The following is a 19,212-nucleotide window of genomic DNA, read 5'->3' on the forward strand; positions in this document are numbered from 1 at the left end:
TTGCACTAAACATATAAACGATCACTATGGTATTTTAAAAAATCACTATAATATTATTTTTTTACACTACAGCGTCTGTTTTTATCTATCACTCAGTCATTTAATTTCCAATCCCCCTAAACTCTAAGATTGGCCATAGTCGTTTTTCTTCAGTGTTGCCCCTCTCCACAGTCCTTTACGGCAGTGGTACTGATGCGGGATGAGTCAGGCTATATGATGCTGCTGCTACTGCTGCCATTTCATCAGCAGCGAAACACCACAAACACACAGCAAACACAAACGTGATACCGCGGGACCGCCCCCTGACAACGAGCATCCTGCCCTCAGAAACAGCCACGCGTCTCGGCGTGGAAACACAGACGAGACGCTTGTTCGTGGTTTATTCGTGGCTCCGGTTGAAAGCGCAAGAGCCGTGTTTTTTTTCCATTGCACCTGCTCTGGATGCGTTTTTTTCTTTGAGCTCGGGCCTGACATCAACAAGGAAATCAGCCCTGACTCCAGCAGGGCCTGCTATAGCCTACACCAGCGTCTGCGTCCAGGCTTTATAAGACAAACATCGAGGCTTTGGGAGAGTTTCGGTTGTTCTACTGCGTCCTGAGGATCGACCCAGACAGACTCGTCGGTGCCATGGAGCCCACATCAGCCTGGTCCTGAACGCCGCAAACAGCGTAAGAAGAGCACCCATTCTGGCCTAAACTCCACTCCAGCTCCAAGTAGGCTGTTTTTTGTTTTGTTTTGTTTTTTTACCATTCACAGTCTGTTATTTATCATGTCATTACGCCTGAAAGTGGTTTCCTTTAGAGAGCATAAGGCCTCTAAAGGAAACCAGTCATGATGTGCACTGGTCTAATAATAGTCTGCAGTAAAAACAACCTGTGTTATAAGACGTTTTAAGTATAATAATAGCGTCTGGAATCCATCTGGCTCTATACTCTACATAATATATGCAAATAAGCATAGACTGTGAAATGTTCCGTTTTGGAAAACCTGTTGTGTTGTTGTTTACAGCACAATGGCATTTAAACTCGGCTACTACACGAGATAATAAAAGCCCCACACTGAGACATTTTTTATTTGAGATGTGACAGGTTTTTGAGACCTTTAAATGTTGGATATGTGATTTCGTCTCTGCCGTTGTGGACCTCCAAATTGCCCCCCATAACGCATGCGGTGCGAGAGCCCATAAAGCTGCTATTCACCGGGGATTCGGCCACTAATGTTTGCATACCGACCAAGCTACGCAACCCAACTCCCCAGAGACACGGAGGGGTTGATGATGGGAGGCTGCATGTGTCTGGCTCCCTGCCCGCCTGATGGCCTGGACAGTGTGGTGTAGTGTGAAGATAAATAGTGTAGAGTTTAAAATCACACGTCCCTCTTAACCCTTGTGTTATGTTGAGATTGGCTTTACTTTCTTATTCCCACAGACCCCACTGCTATAGCCTATATGAAACTAATAATTGCCAACTCATTTTTTATCCTACTTTTTACTCTGACCTTTTTTTCTGACCCTAATAGAAAAGCAGTGGTGGAAGTACTCAGATCCTTTATTTAAAAGTAAAAGTAGAAATACTCAATTACAAGTAAAAATCCTGAATTCAAAATGTTGCTTAAGTAAAAGTACAGAATTATGATCAGCAATGTGTACTTAAAGTATCAAAAGATTATAGATTATACAGAATGTCTCTTTTCAAAGATATTATAGAATATTATTCTGTTTTATCACTAAAAAAATTCACATAAGAGCTTAATAATGTTATAGATCATCAATGTGGTGCCAATTTTATACTTTGTATACTTCTGGGTAGATTAGTAGTATAGTCCCGCTTCATATCAGATATTGTGTGTTATAATAGCCTAACTATACATTTTAATAAATGTGTACAATATTCCCCTCTGAGATGTAGTGGAGTAGAAGTATAAAGTAGCATAGAATGGAAATTTAAAACAAATAAAGTATGTCAAAGGTGTACTACAGATCTCAAGAGTAAATTCATGAACACATGTATGTTTGTCTTGTTTGGTAATGGTTTGGTTTGGTGATTGACAGACAAAGATTAGACTAAACACCAATAACATAAACTCGTATAGACTTATTTTGGGATTAGTGCCGGGTCTCCTGGACCACCAACACATTAGGGTTAAATATGCCTTAAATACACTCAAGGGTTCAAGTTGTTAATCATTCATGTAAAGGCAACATAAGGACAGATATTGGTTGACATTATTGTATTAAAGGTACGTTTCAGTTTGACCCCTTGGAGTTACTAATTACGTGCAAATTTCACCAAAGTGTTCAAATTTAATTTTAGAAATTAATTTACCCGATTTTAAAGATGGTACAAGGAGATATTTATGGGGTAACGCTAGCTTGTTCTTCGCTACGAAGCAAATAAACTGATTTTCAAAAGGGAACAATATGAAAGATGAATGTATATTCAACAGAGTCTTAACTTAAAGCTTTAGTGTGTAACTTTTTGATATTAATGAACGTCCGTTACATTCAAGCCATTGCCAAATGAGTTGCTACAAAGCAAATTAAGACTATCAGTTCCACACAACTCTCTCTGTATTTCTCAGTATGGCTGTGTTCAGAAGATTGTGTCGTCCAGCGACTTTCCCGCGCAGAAACTCGAGTGAAGATGGTTACCTCTTCTGAAGAGTCCATCATGTTTTTTTAATCCTCCGCGTCTTCCTTGTCTACTAGCAACTGCGCGGAGGAGGGGTGGGGGTTGTTGGCGATCACAGAAGGCTTGTATCATGTGGACGCACCGACAGTTTTGTTGTCATTACTTAGAATTCCTGATGGGGGCGGCAGAAACTACGCACTATAGCTTTAAATAAAGGGATACAAGTATTATGAGCAAAATAAAGGCTACCTCAAGCAACAAAAGTAGAAGTAGGATGTAGTACGACCCAATTCACATTATTGTAAAATATCATTATCAGATTATTATAACATGCTTTAACACGTAAACAGTATTTTACTGTAGCAGGATTCTACTTTCTGTAATAAATCAATACATTTCAAAGGTTGGTTTTGTAAATTAAGTGTTAAAGTGCTCATATTATGCTCATTTTCAGGTTCATAATTGTATTTAGAGGTTATATCAGAATAGGTTTACATGGTTTCATTTTCAAAAAATACCATATATTTGTTGTACTACACATTGCTGCAGCTCCTCTTTTCACCCTGTTTGTTGAGCTCTCTGTTTTAGCTACCGAGTGAGACATCTCACTTCTGTTCCATCTTTGTTGGGAGTCGCACATGCGCAGTAGCTAGGTAAGGACTACTAGCCAGTCAGAAGCAGAGTATGAGGGCGTGCCATGCTAGCAGCTAGGCGAGCATTATAACGTGTGTTACAAAGTGACGCACGTTTGTCCCGGAAGTAAAGGCTGGTCTACAATAGAGCTGTTTGGAGCAGTTTGTGAACAGTGTTTTCTGTTGGAGATGGTAAGTCCCTTTGGGGTGGACTTTGGGCTTTTTCACTTTATAAACCTATAACATGCACAAAAAAGATATATAACACAATAAAGGAAAGGGAAAAAGCCAAAAAAGCATAATATGAGCACTATAATGCAAATAAAATAACTAGCTGAGTAAAAAGTACAATATTTCCTTATGAAATGTAGTGACACTGTAAAATGGAATGGAAATAATCAAGTAAAGCACAAGTACTTCAAAATTGTACGTAAATTGTACTTAAGTTAAAAAAAAAAAAAGGAATGTCAAAAATGCTACTATAGTCCCAATATGTAAACAAGCCATCAGAGTCTAATTATTTGGAAAGTCACATATTCAAATGCCAAAGCCTCATATGAAAAAAGGGCATTAGGCTACGGCCAATAATCCTAAAAAGCATGCTTATTAAAACATCTATTGATGCCATCGAGTGACGAGAAAAGCTTAAGAGGATTTTCTCTCATTTCTCGTGGTTTTAATTGAATCATGCACTGAATACAATGAAGCACAGTTATGTGTGTGATGTCCTCGAATAGCAAATTAAAGGTTATATTTCTGTAACTGAATAAAGGGAGAGTTAGTCCAAGAATATGCATTGTCTTAAAATGACTTTTCAGTGTTTGTATTCAATAGCAGCAGTATAATGTTATATTTATGGTGGATTTTTACAAAGATTACCACAAATTTAGGACTGAATGTACAGTAGAAGTCACAGTATGTTAGCATAGGGACGCCAGTGGAGATAAAAAACAAAAGTATCATAAAATATAAGAAATATAAGAAATGATTTAGTACCTAAAGACTACCAGTCTCAATGGGTATACTGTAGAAATAGTATAGAGGTATAGGACATACTTAGTTGTATTATTACTATAGGCTACTACTCAAAACTGTACACTGCAAACTTTTGTGTAGCCTATTTTTTTAAAGATTAGAGGAACATTTTCATACGTTTATAAGACAATGTTTTCCCAAAGTTCCAAAGGAAAGGACCCCTCCAGACTTGTTTTTGCAACATGTAAAATACTCTGCCTGGAATGATTATCTGCATCTGATGTGGTTTTCTTTCAAAAAAGTTTAAATACTTTCTTCCCTCATCAAAAGTGGGATTAACTCATTTGGAAACTTTGCTTGGACAAATAACCCAGCGTAGGTCTAGATTACTACTGACATTATATAGGCCTAATATAATACATAATATAGAGTCTCATTGCAGTGGCTCGCACTTAAAACTGTACGCAAGAAGATGTTTCTGTTTGTGAAAACATCATTTTGACTACTTTTCAAAGATTAAATTTGGGAAATGTTCCCATATGTTTATATAATAATGTAGTCCCCTCCAAAAAAAAGGTTATATACATTTTTGTTTTGTTTTTAATAAATCATATAATGACCATTCTTGTGTTTGAAAAAAAAAAGGTTGCAAGCTTAATTTTAAGACAATGATGTCATATTGGAGAGGTTACCACTTCAGATTGCACTCCATGGTAGTTTTGGTTGTGTAAACATTCAAGTAGACTGAATGAAAGTTCCTATATGGTTTTAAAGACATGATTTTGTAAAGCTTTAACGATGCAGTAGGTAAGACTTATAAAACTAACTTTCTGTCATATTTGCTGAAACTGACCCTATGTTCCAGTAAAACTATATGAAGCTGGTCATTTAAAAAACAAATCTGGCTCCTCTGGCACCACCTACAGCCTGTAGTGCAATTTGCAAAAATCCACCGCTCCCTGTTTAGATGCTCCAATCATGGCCCCCCCTGGCCATGATTGGAGCATCTAATGCGCCAATGTGACGTCAAATTGACGTAGATCTCGCTGGTGCGTCCAGAGGGCGCGCACCACTCTATTTTTTTTCAGCGGTGCGCGACAAAGCTGAAACAGGAAGCCTGAACGAGCTCGAGGGTAACCGAATGCCAGGACTCTCAGAGTGACTGCAAGTCTCTCTTGTAAACTTACTGGGTTAAGATAAGTTCTTTTATGGTGAATGAAAGGCTTGATCTGACGAAGTAGGTCATCGAATCAAATCGAAGCATTGACGTCAATGCTGCTGCCAGTTCTGCCATTGTTTACCTTTTTCTTCTTCTTCTAGTCCGTAGAAATAGCAAAGTCGGTAGCCTTTCCTCATTAGCGCCACCTCTGTTCAGAAGAAGACTGCAACTAGTGTCGCAACCACCACGCGCGAGTATGAATAGTTACGGCGCGCCCATGACGTCACCCTGGCGCTCTACAGGTCGGCTGCGGCAAATATACCCAACGTTTAACTGAGTGTCAATCACTGCTCATGCACACGCATTCTCCCTTGTGGGGAAGGGGCTTAGGAGACCATTTGGGCTTTAGCAGAAAAGGGGGAAGGGACTGAGAAGTTGTCGATCTTCAAAGTCCTGGATCTTCACAATCCTACCTACGGCACCTTTAATGCATGTCCTGTCTTGTTTGATCCTGTGCCATTAGTAGGCTATATTATCAGAACTTTACACATTATTCCTAACTTTTCATAGAACATTTCCACATCTATATATATGAACTGCAAAAAAAATCCCCAAGACATTTTTGGAGGTTATAAGACATATCATTCAAAGACAATATTTCAGGAACATTAGGACACAAAGCAGCTTAGAATGAAAGTTCCTGTATGGTTTTAAAGTTGTGTTTATGTACAGCTTCAATGTATGTCCTGCCTTAATTTGATCCTCTCATGTGTCATTAGTAGGACATTAGTAGTAGCTTAGCATCTGTCTAAATCTTAAGTTATTGAATAAATGTACTGGAGTTAAATGTACAATGTTTGCATCTGAACTGTAGTAAAGTAGCAGGAAATGCAAATACTAAAGTAAAGTAGGCATACTCAAAACTTAAGTGCCTTCCTTGAGTTAATGTAGCCTACATTCCACAGCTGATTATTAGGCCACTACAGTCGTCAAATATTAGGAATATTAGGCTATACAAATGTAGAGGGATAAAGATAATCTTTCTTTCTCTTTCTCTTTCTCTTTCTCTGTCTCTCTCTCTCTCTCTCTCTCTCTCTCTCTCTCTCTCTCTCTCTCTCTCTCTCTCTCGCTCTTGCGCACGCGCCTACCCAACTCTCACACACCTCAACCGACAGACAGACCAACCGACAGACAGACAGACCGACCGGTGAGAGCGAGAGACAGGCCCAGCCAAGTCATGGAGGCGATATGGCTCTATCAGTTCCGACTGATCGTCATCGGGGACTCCACGGTGGGCAAGTCGTGTCTGATCCGGCGCTTCACGGAGGGACGCTTCGCCCAGGTGTCGGACCCCACGGTCGGCGTGGACTTCTTCTCCCGGCTGGTGGAGATCGAGCCGGGCAAGCGGATCAAGCTGCAGATCTGGGACACCGCGGGCCAGGAGCGTTTCAGGTGAGAACAGCTGGGTGTGTGTATGTGGGAGAAAGTTATACAGAATGTCTATTCTGAGTTTTATATAGGCTACAGTAGGCTAATATCCGATATGATATTCCTATAATATGCCAGTAGTGACCAAAATGTGCACTTAATGCTGAATTGTGAGATAAACAATAGTAATTTATGGCAGGCTATTTGTTTGCCATGAGAAGAGGTGAAAAACATATTCAATACACTGTTAAACACACACACACACACACACACACACACACACACACACACACAAAACTGCACAAAGTAGAAAAACTGAATTATATAGAAGTAGGCTATTATTGTAAAATGCACTCAAAGAGGTAAAAATAAAAGTTCAAATTATGAAGAATACGCCGTTCAGTATGTTATCATATCATATCTAATCATACTGGATAATTAGCTGGTTGAGTTCCAATCAATCAATCAATCAATCAATCAATCAATCATTCAATCATTCAATAAAGTTTAAGTTAATGTAAACTATTTTCGCCTCATTGTTGGGTTTAATTTACGAAATGTATCAAAACATAAATCTAGTGGAGTAAAAACTACAGTATTTTCCTCTGAACTGTAGTGGAGTAGGTGTAAAGTAGTCTAGCATAGGCAAAGCACCCAAAATGTGTACTTGAGTGGAAGTACTTAGTTACATTCCACCACAGACCATGGCCTTGTTATTGTGTGATATTTTGTAATATTGCAGTATAAACATATAGTGACAACGTGAGGAAGATGAAGACTAGTTATTATTTTGCATTATGCACGGGAGTTTGCAGATATACTAATTATCGATACTATAATTGCTACTTTGCAACACTTGAAAATCCCAGACTGATATTCAGAGCTTCACCATCTGCTGTCTTCATGGCTTAAAGGTCGGTGGCGCACACTAAGAGGTAATGCACTTCATGTTTCTGCAACAGCAGTTTATTTGGAGTAAACACACAAAGGGGAATTGTCAGCACGAGCAGCTGACTGACAATTACAAACTCAAACTAATTCAGCAGAAAACACGTCAGAGCATTCACACTATACATGTGTATATACTCTGAGAAATGCAGTGCAGAATCACAGCCACTTAGCAGCACAGATGTCCCCAACACGGAACTTGTGGCTCCCCTCTTTTAATTCTGATTTATTTGGAAACTGAAAGAGTCATCCGGGGTGAAATGTAGCGGTGTAGCTGACCTCTGACCTCCTTGTTGAAGAAAATTGATTTCTTTTCTCTCATAGATCAATAAACAATATCACATTAGAAATATTAGATGTCTGATTAACAGCACCAGACCAAAATAGCATCAAAAGATTGTGAATTGTATTAAATTTCCAGGAAAGATTAATAAAAAAAAAATTTAAAAAAATGAGATCATTAGTACTTAATGTTTGGCAATATTTACAGCTTTATGACATAGGCTGGAGACTCAAAACTCAAATTTCTCCCTGTGACTAATGTGTTTGCCCGCACCAAGAGAAAGAGCAGTTATTTAAATGAGGTTTCAAGTGATAGAAAGTAGAGAAAACAACTAGAGGGGTTGTTTCTAATACGTACTGTAAACACATGAAAGTGTTCTTAAAAGCGGAAAATCACAAGGGTACATTTGAATGGCACAGATGATTCTGCCTTTAAAATAAACCTGCTTTATAATATAATAAGGTAAAAAGGTGAAGATTAGCCTATTGTTAGCAGATTATTACCGCGTTATTAGTGATGAAGAGTGATGATCTGCCAAATAATTAGCTTGAAATGTTAAATATCTACGTTTACCCCCATTCTTCCTCTAATGTAAAGAAGCACCTATATTACCTCTAGTCTCAAAATATTATATCTCTGTAACTGCAATGGTATTACCATGGTGTTCCCAAGATATCACCCCTTTATTACCTAGTTTTTTACTGAGCATTCATGTAAAATACTGCCCTTGAGCAAGACACTGAACCCAACAATCTCATCACTTGTGCATTTGAACGTCAAAAATGCATATATCCTCCATCTGTATGTGAAGAGGTATAATATAATACAGACAGAATGATGTGTCTCATAGCATGAAATGCAGCTTCACACATGCTTGCACACCCACACACATACTCATCATCCTGACAGAAGGGGACTGGTCTCACCTGTCAGCATGATAAGTGTCTCCATGGCAACCGTTACACGTCCCCTCCTTCGAGACCGAAGGACAAGTCAGAAATAAATGTCATCCAGAATGTTTGAAACATCAAACAAATCTACGATCTCTCAAAAAAGTAAGGATATAAATGTAAGACTACTTGCACTGTTTATTGAACATTGCCATTTTGACTCATGTACTGTAGCCATTTTGGGAAAATAGCCTACTTAAGATCCACTTGTACTGACATTTCTACGTATTTTGGGATTTATGTCTTTTCCTGATCCTACAGATGAGTTGACAGCTTCTGATCTGAATCCACCTCACCTGACGACGTGATGTGTGTGTGTGTTTGTGTTAACTCGAATAATTTGCTGGTTCAGAATTTTTGCCGCCTACTCCTTCCCTCTTACTGTATCTTCTCCGTCCACTAATCCTCCCCTCTTTCATGACACGTCTCTCTTTCCGTCTCAAGTCTGTAATTTTCCTCATCGTTATATTTATGTTGACGTTCTCTCTGCGAGCACACTGTGGGAAGATAGATGCATCATAAAGGGGTTGGTACGCTGTATGTTTGCATGCAGGGTGTCACATCTTGTCAAAATCGAGCAGCAATTCTCCTCCCAGTCGAGGCTGCAGTGTTCCTTTTGTAAAATCAAACACCACAATTGTATTTAGTTCACTCGGGCTGAATTTATATTAACTTTCACAGGATGATATTGATATTGTTGCAAGTTAACAGTTTGTACGGATAGAAACATGGCGTGTTGGCAGTGCTGATACAGTATATTGCATTTCATATTTAGTTTAAATTAGTTAAGATGCTAATAAGAGGCACCAAAAATGAATTCATATCCAAACCACTGAAAAGGAAACTGAGTACATTTCTTTTTTTAAGATTATTTTTTGGGGGCTTTTCCCTTTAGTAGACAGACAGGAAAGGGGGATGACACGGAGCAAAGGGCAGCAGGTCAGATTTGAACCCGCGCCGCTGCAAAGGACTCTGCATGGGGGCGAACGCTATTACTGGGTGAGCTAGAGGCCACCCCAGTACATTTTGTTTTAACAAACTGTAAAATGGCCAGTGATCAGAAAATGTTTTATTATACTGATATGATATTACATATCATACATGTTGACTGTGTTATTTCAAGTTATTTTGCTCTCCAAGGAACATTTTTCTAAAATAACTAAATTTACAATGAATGGATCATTTGTCAATCATCAAAACTGGTCACAAAAACTAGCAAAATTATCCATATCATATCATGTAAGGTATACAGTAACACTTCACACTCAGCTGTTTACAACATATTTTCAATTCTGTTCTCAACTTCTCAGCTCTGACACCCTACATCTCCATCACTTCTGCTTCTTTTCTATCTTTCACACCTCCTGCCATCAGCTTCTCCCCTCTGAATATCTTCCCCCCTGGATTAATCATGTCTTATTATCTATTTCATTGCATGTGTCTTATCTCTCATTCTCTTCATCCTGAACAGATATAATAGTCTTACAAACTAAAAATAAACTCATTAATATGTGTGTCTGTTGTAAACTGCAAATGTTAGCATGCTAACTAGTTTACTGCTGCACACAGTGTAACCCCAAGGTTAAGAAACATTCTGTTAGCTAACGAAACATTAAGCTAAGACAATTCAATGAGTAGTACTTCCCCACTGTGTGGAAGCTGGTCCTTGATATTACTATATCAGAGTGCAGAATAAATGTTAGCCGTCTGTCCAGCTCTTTACTGGATTTGGGGAAGTTTACACTCCAGCAACCACAGCCAAATGTTTTAACCGAGATAGCATTAGGTTTGTCAAACACACTGGTTGTTTCTCATCCTATATGATATCATTATATACTATAAAGCATAAATATCAAATGTCCTGTGTGTTCATTGCTTTGTCCGGTGCTTAGCGCTGCCCAAGACGATTGTGATTAGTATAAAAAAATGACAATAAACAAGAGCACGTCTTTCTCCCATCCTGGAATGCTGTGTGGACTAGCCAGACCTTCCTCCGCAGTTGTGAAGGAGGGTCTGGCAATGCGAGACTAGGTTTCAACTAACACATGGAGCTTACCTTAGCTTGATTAGCTAGCTAGCTAAAGCTGATCAAATCTGCCAGTGACAGTTGTCATGTCAGTCAGAAAAACTGACTGTCGTGAGTTAGAAACGAGAAAGCCTGCTTTTATCTACCTGTCTGAAATCAAGGACTCACTGTTTGAATTACTAAGAATTGTGCATGTTGAATCTGCCACCATTATCATTGTACACTGCATATGTGCCATGTGAGAATGGAAAGCTCAACAGGGGTAGCAGCAGTACTAAGGGATCTGTTTATTGTACTTGACAAATTAATTGCATGATCTAGCTCTGATCTTTACTCTCCATTTTGCAAACTCTGCAGGTCCATCACTAGGGCTTACTACCGTAACTCTGTGGGAGGGCTCCTCCTGTTCGACATCACCAACCGCCGCTCCTTTCAGAATGTTCACGATTGGCTGGAAGAGGCTCGTAGCCACGTCCAGCCCCACAGCATCGTCTTCTTATTGGTGGGTCACAAATGTGACCTGGAGGCACAACGCCAGGTGTGTAATGTACAAAAGTGAACACAACAATATTAATAAAGCTTTGTTGAAATAGTGGCTGGGATAGTACAATAGCGGCTGTTTTGAATGTTGTGTAATATGCAATTTAACAAAGTCTGCAGCATTAAAAATAACCTCGTGTTCACATTAGGTCAGCACACATTTGGATCAGAGGCAAGTCGTCATTATTTGTTCAATTCTCTTGGGGAAGCTGGCAGACAGGAAGCAAAAATATCACCATTGGAATTTAGACAGGATGGCACTGCAAAACACTGCACAAAATCGTGTCCTCACTGATATAATACAATGTTTAAGAGCAGGATTCAGATAAAATAAACCAGGAAATTATGAAAGGTTTCCCGTCTTAGCCTCTTTAGTCAGATCCTGAAAGGTCTTGGTCATTCACAAAAGAAATTATGGAGCGACGTGATCTGACCTCCATCTGACTAAACTACGAGGTGTAGCTACTCTGCAAGTTTGAGCTAAACAGCTCCTGTAGCAAGGTGCACTTTGCATACTAAAATGGCAGCGAGGTGGAGAATTAATCAGGCCTGACGTAGACTAGCAACAAAGTCTGTTGCCTTCTTGATATTTGGGCAGATCGGACCATCTTCAAAACCTACTTCCTGTGTTTTCTTTCTAACTCCTGCCCCAGACACATCCAGTGAGGAAGGTGAGCAATCTCATGTGGCTTTTAGTGATGCATTTCTGGGTCCCTTGTATTTTAACCAAGGGGAAAGTGTAAAAAGTCTACCTTAAATCTCATCCGCTAACCGCAAACTGTTGGTTTGAAAAAGCCTTTAGTTTCTGCATTTAGATCCTGGAGAGTTCCTGGGACTGTATGGTTGAAAAAAGGCAGTTGGCAGGCATTTCCAGATTTGGACATAAGACCTCAGAAGTTCTACTGTGGTTCTCAGAGAGTGTGTTACATCTACTAGCTCTTGACTGCCAAGTTCCCACATGGGGAAGTTTCATCTCATCTCATTTTATCTTCTAGGTGACCCGCCAGGAAGCAGAGAAGCTGGCAGGGGCGTACGGGATGCGCTACGTCGAGACGTCGGCGCGTGACGCCATCAACGTGGAGCACGCCTTCACAGAGCTGACTAGAGACATCTTCGCCCTGGTGCGGTCTGGTGATATCACAATCCAGGAGGGCTGGGAGGGCGTGAAGAGCGGGTTTGTCCCCAATGTGGTTCACTCCTCGGAGGAAGTGACCAAGAGTGACCGCCGCTGTCTGTGTTGATGTGGGAATGAGCTTTGGGACTGAAGGTGAAAAAGGGGAGGGATTCAGAGGAGAGTAGCTGACGGACTGAGGTGTCAGCCCTCTGAATGAAACTGTTGATAACCCTCTGTTGTTCTTTGTTCAGACTGGATACAGAAGGGGATGTTTAATGACTTTCAATGAAGGTAGAAGGCAGAGAAGAACACCTTGAACATGGGTGGATAGCTGAAGGGTTGTGCCCATTTCTGTATACGTTTTATTTCCTTGGAGAGGAAGGATCACAGATGCTCATTTACTTGCGAGGGCTTCCATGATTCCATTCCTTTAGTTTTGGTTTGGGCTTCTTGCTTGAAAATCCCTCCCTGAACGTCTTAGAAAGGCCTTAGAAAGAAAATCCATTTTTGTTCTTCATCAAAATATGATAAAACTCTAGACTAATCTTTCTTTCTCTTATCTCTTCCTTCACCTCGCCTCCCACTACTTCTTAATCTTTTCCTCTCTTCCTAATATGCAGTTACATGATCACATACCAAACGATCACTTTTACGTTGGTGTCCAACATTTTCCTAGCACATATCATTCAAAGTTAAGTCGGCACCTTTAGATTCAACATCCCTCGTTAACAAGAGTCGTGTTTCTCTTGTGCTGACATTTTGCTCCACATTCCACTATCAGAGGTCAATGGAGGAGTCCTGGAGGTCCTACATTTAATGAGGGAAGACTGATTTCCCTCCCGGAGCTGTGGTTTTGTTGCCAGGGACCACATTATTTCTCTTTGAAGCAATTTAGGTCTCCAGTGAGCTCAATGACATTGACTAAATGGTTATATCCAGTATCATTCTGCTAAATACCGCACTATAACAAAACATCATCACCCATCCAGTTCCTTATGGACTCCTTAAGCAGGAAAAGACAACGTGTACAGCTTGACCGAGGTGGACTTGTTGGACTAGCTTAACAACACCTTGTTAAGGTGGACTAATAGGAGTTTGAAGCCAGAAAGCACCTTCACAGCCAAGTCCATCTTAACTGTGGAGACTGATTTGGGACTTTTGAAGGGTGCCGATAAACACAGTGGAGATTGATTTCTTGAAAGCAGACATAAAGGGACCAGACCACGGATTCCACAAAAGAACCACATTATCCACAATGCACGCATACGGACAATATAATCATGCAAAAAAAGTCCAATTTGCAGGTGTTAAATCAACCCAGCACAGAGACAGGCACGAGGAAACCACAAGGTTACATTTTGTCCTGAGCAAGTGGTTTATATGCCATTTGTATGTGTGTGCGCAAGTGTAATATCTCATCAAACATTTATTTTCATTTTAATACACTCCAGTGCTGCAGGGTGATGTACCTGGCATAGTTACTTGGGAATTTTCTGCAATTCAAAGATCCCACTTATACCTAGAAACTACATGGGTTTTGTATGGGTCAGGTAGCTTTCTGATACCAAAAAAAGCCCTACTTTCATGAAAGTTCAATGAATGATCATTTTTTGTTGAAACGGTTTGAAAGAGGTATTAATTCAACTGTATGATCATTTTGAAGCATGTAGTTTGTGGTGCTGTTAAATTGTATTGCATTATAAAGAGAGTTGTTTTGTTTTGTTACTCTACCTTTGATACCCTCTACAATTGATATAAATGGGTTTGACATATTAGAAAAACATCTCAGTATGATGCAAGATAATGTAGCAGATGATGCAGCCTCCAAAATAACCATGAAGTTGAATCAACACCTCTCTAAATCGGCTCCAAAACTAAATCTGAATATTATAACTTTCAGGAAGGTCAAATTGTATGTGTCCATGAAGAAAAGCAACGTTTTTGTCTTGCCAATTCAGATGAACATATGTGACTAAGTGCAAACACAATTGTTTCAAATCTCATCTGGATTTTACCTTGATACAAGACAAATGAAATGACTTTTGTAAATGGGGTCAAACTGTATCAGATTGGACACAAAACTACTGCTACGGTAATGAGACAAGCTGTGATGTCAAGCAGTTGTTATGTCATCACCAATTAAAGACAGAACACCTATTGTGACATCACTGTTTGGGGTAAGGCCAACATGCTTTTTAAGGTTTAAAATCATCATTTGTTTTGTGTGGTTCTGTGTTAATTTGCCTTTTTAAACTTTTTTTTTTAAGATTATTTTTTGGGCATTTTAGGCCTTTATATAGGACAGCTGAAGACATGAAAGGGGCAACCTGATCTCACAGAATTCCGTGAAATGAACACGGCCCCTTAACTAAAAATCTGTGGCAGTTTCACGGAATCGCAAAAAATTCTGTGATGGGCCCACGGAAGAATTCCGTGAAATGAACACGGCCCCTTAAGTTAAGGAAAAGGTCGTGGGTGGGCTTACGTTTCCATGACACGCGGGACAACAACGGGACGGTTGGGTTTAGGAAAACAATAAACGGTTGGGTTTGGGAAAAGAATAACGGGACACGGGATGCTTGGGTTTAGGAAGAGAAGAACGGGACGGTTACGGTTGGGTTTAGGAAACGTGACATGCGGGACACGTCTCCTGGGTGAAAGTCCTGTGTTTGACCCATCCACCACCCCAACCAACCTCCCTATGTTGATTTTCAGGTTTTCATACTACTCGCTACCGTAGTCGCTCCTAATGCTATGTCATCTTCTCATTGACTTTACATTGGCATTGTTTTCCGTGGTGGCCACAAGGAATTTTCCCAGATTCCGTGCCACCACCACGTAATGTGGTGTTAACAGTTTGTGATCATTTCACAGAATTCTGTGAGACCAGACTGGAAAGGGGAGAGAGAGGAGGAATGACATGCGGATATGGAGTAGGGCAGAGTTGAGCCTGTGGCCGCTGCGTCGAGGAGTCAACTCTTATACATGGGCGCCTGCTCTACCAGGTGAGCTACCCAGGCGCCCGCTAATTTACCTTTTAAGTAGGCAATTATTTTACTGTTACATTAGTGTTTTCACTCAAGATGTCAGGCCAGTTGCTGACATTTATTTTTAAAGCCAAGGAAAATCAGAGACAGTGAATCATCCTGTTACATAAAAAATGGTATTTAAAGGTGTTTTCAAGGAACATCAAAAATCATGTGTGTTGGCAGGCAATTTGTCTGGTTGATTGATTATACCAGCAATCTACCAGTAGATTCCAATAAAAACTACATATTCTTATGAGATTAGTGCAGGACCAAATATATTCATCTGTTTAAGGTTTTGTGAGCCACATCAACCTACATATTTGGCTATATTTGCTACAGTAAATTATTGTCATTTAGGCACTGACATGGAACATAGACTTTTAGCATTGTTAGCAATTAAATGTACCTTACTTACCTTAAGCTCCTGGATGGCTTGGTGTAGATCTGTATTTTTATACACTTTTTTTTTCTTTATTTAAAAAATGTTTTTCTTTTCATATGATTTGATTAGCATTTTATTTTTGAACTCTTTTTGGCCCCTAAACTGATACACAATCCTAAATTAATGCCCTTGTCGATCCTTGCTGTGATCTCTGTTATATTTCTTTTTTTAAATGTGTAAATGTATCCAATGCCTTTCCCCCTACAGTTCATAATTACAGTGAGGAAACTGTGAGTGCTTCATTTTTTCACACTGTATGCCTTCTGTTCACGCCTCCAAAGAGTTCAGCTTGCGTCATCTTATTTTCAAATGAATGTATCAGCAGGGGGAAAGGTGAGATTTTTACACCGAGTTGTCACATAAGAAATGTGTAAATGAGTTAAAGCAACACATCCCGCTTCATACAAATGCTTTGTCAAATGGGATGCAAATGTTTTGAGACTTGATTGGAAATTATTCAAATTATAGCCCACTCCCTCAGCTTTACACAATGCATTATTCCTTACTGAAATGAGTGAAACGCTTCCAGGCAGAAAAAAAAAAAAATCTATCTTAAAAAAATCCTTCCAGGAATAATAATAAAAAACATTCTCCCTAATGCCCTTGTGTTTTTGAAATTGGACATTGACGGTTATGTTTTATCCTACAGCCACTTTAAAAATAAAAAATAAAAATTTCCCTTTCTCTGCTTGCTGTATCATGACCAGTGCTTTCTACCGAAACGTCAGCGTCATGGAGTAGGCAGATCTGAAGTGCCCAAAAATATGCTTATGGTTATGAGAAGATTAACACTCTGATGTTTGTTTGTTAAAGGAGACCTATTATGCTTTTCCTTATTTTCTGTAATATCTACACTGTTACAAAGTCGGATGTTCATATTGAACGTGGCCAAAGCTTCAAATAATGCGGTAAACGTATGTAAAAGTAATCCCTGTGAGCAAAAACCTCAGATTTCAGACCGCTCCGAACGCTTCGCTTCCAACTGTTTTTTGTACTCTCAGCTCAAGCTAACGTCAACTCGTGCCGGATTTTTTTTTATGTCATCTGCTCGAGGCAGGCATGCTAAATGTTGACTGTTGAGAATAAGCAACATATATTTGGTGTTGAAAACTGTCAAAAATGTGTCATATTGACTGAATACAGCAAAACCAAAACACTGTCACTGACATCCTTTTTTAAGAGTAAAATAGCCACGTAAGGTCTAATCCTGAAGCTACCATCAAGGGATTCCAGTAAAACACAATTCGATCAGTGCGAGAAATAAGCAGCCAGCAATTAAACCCTAAAAACGTCTTTCATTTGAGAGGCCTATTCTTTCCCAGAAGCCCAACCAGCTGCCAACTGTCTGCACGTGGCTGTTAATGTTTTTCACCTCAACTGACACTGCAGTCTGTGAGTAAAGCAAGTTAGTGTCCTTTCAGTAAGTCACATAACATTACTGAACTTGAAGGTAGCATTTTTTTGGGCCAACGTGGCAGTCAACTCCGTCAAGTTTGTCTCGAACCGCTTCAGTCTTTTATTGTTCTGAGGCTGCAATCAAAAGATGTGAAAATTCAGAGTTCCTGACAAAAGCCACCACAGGACTCATGAAGGGATTAAGGAAGGGCACGTTCAAGGGAGGCACTCATATGATGGAAAGCAGTTTCATGTTTGACAGCGAAGCAATCTATTTTTTGGATGGTTTCCAGAGAAAGGTGCAAGGCGATTTACTGGCACTGTGCACCGATCTCTGCCAGGATCCTTGGCAGCATTCATGATTGCTTTCAAACACAGAATACATAGGACTGCTGAACTCACTTCAACTGTCAGTAAAGACGTCACTATCAACAAAACTGCACCCTGGCACAAGCTGAAAATAGGGTTCTGTTGTAATTGTGTTACAAATGTATGTTCGAAGTATTAAAACACAATTATTTGCTTTCCTGCAAAGAGTCAGATCAAAAGATCCATACAAACCTTATATCTGTACTTCGCGCATATGTCGTTTGTTAAATCCGTACAAAAACAGAATGTTAAAATGAGACATTTTGGTTTAACCAGGTGCGAGCTGTAGCTTCATATTATATACTAGCGCCAGTTTGTGCCTCTCATGTATTATCATTACATTTCATGTATACATAACAGGCATAAACTGGGGCTAATCTTTACGATAAATATGAAGCTAAAGCTAGCGGCCAGTTCACTTAGCTTAGCATAAAGAATGAAAACAGCTAGCCTGGGGTCTAAAGATAATAAAATCTGCCTACCAGCACCTCTAAAGCTCACTATTTAAGACTCCAGGAAGTAACTGCTCATGGCTTTGAAAAAAAGAAGTTTTTATGCTAAGATAATCTAACAGACTGCTGGTTATAGTGTCATATTTACCAAAACGATATGAGAGTGGTGTCAATTTATTCATCGAACTTGCCAAGAAGGCAAATAATAATAATAAGCATATTTCTCCAAATGTTTATCTGTCAAATTCCTTTAAGCCTCATCATTCTTTTGCAACTTTTTTCCACAAATAATGTCCCCGTTGTTAAAGGAAATGCATTTCCAGGGGATGGCGGATGTGAAATGAATCTCCATATTTTGGTGAAATTTCTGGCTGTGGCTAATGAGCTTGTCTACCTGCCAAAATAAATGTAATTCTAATAAGCTGATAATGGAACGGGTAAAGGTAATTCATTTTGTGGCAACACAATAAATTATGTTTGAATATTTCAAACAAAGTGCACATGCTACACCTCACTTTCTAAATTATCCTTTTCTTTGACTTGGCACACAGACACTGTTTATAGGGGACGGAGGGAAAACCAGCTGACTGAAGTTTGGCGATATGTTAATGTGTCAGCCCTGCCATTGAAAGCATGCATCAGTGACAACAGTGTAATCCTTCTCACAGGAGCTGCCGTGGTGCAACAAAAATAAGGTTTCACTTCTTAATAACCCTCCGAGCTGTACAGACAATACAGTATATCACTGTCCTTAATCCTGCTCGGTTAAATCGGACAGCCCCTCTTCCTTTGCTCTAGTTATCTCTCAGCAAATTGAAATGTACTAAAAAATAAATAAAA

At 39.6% G+C, this 19,212-nt stretch overlaps 1 protein-coding gene across 1 annotated transcript; it reads left to right on the top strand.

The window, feature by feature from the left end:
- The first annotated feature begins 248 nt into the window (after positions 1–248).
- Positions 249–16,844, top strand: rab39bb (RAB39B, member RAS oncogene family b). The gene is made up of 4 exons (XM_078276267.1): positions 249–713; positions 6,572–6,848; positions 11,389–11,569; positions 12,567–16,844. The coding sequence occupies exons 2-4, from the start codon at positions 6,634–6,636 to the stop codon at positions 12,810–12,812; spliced, it is 642 nt and encodes a 213-aa protein (XP_078132393.1). The 5' UTR covers positions 249–713; positions 6,572–6,633; the 3' UTR covers positions 12,813–16,844.
- The last annotated feature ends 2,368 nt before the right edge of the window (positions 16,845–19,212 follow it).

This window comes from Sander vitreus, chromosome 19, assembly GCF_031162955.1.
Source record: "Sander vitreus isolate 19-12246 chromosome 19, sanVit1, whole genome shotgun sequence".
NCBI classification, from domain to species: domain Eukaryota; kingdom Metazoa; phylum Chordata; class Actinopteri; order Perciformes; family Percidae; genus Sander; species Sander vitreus.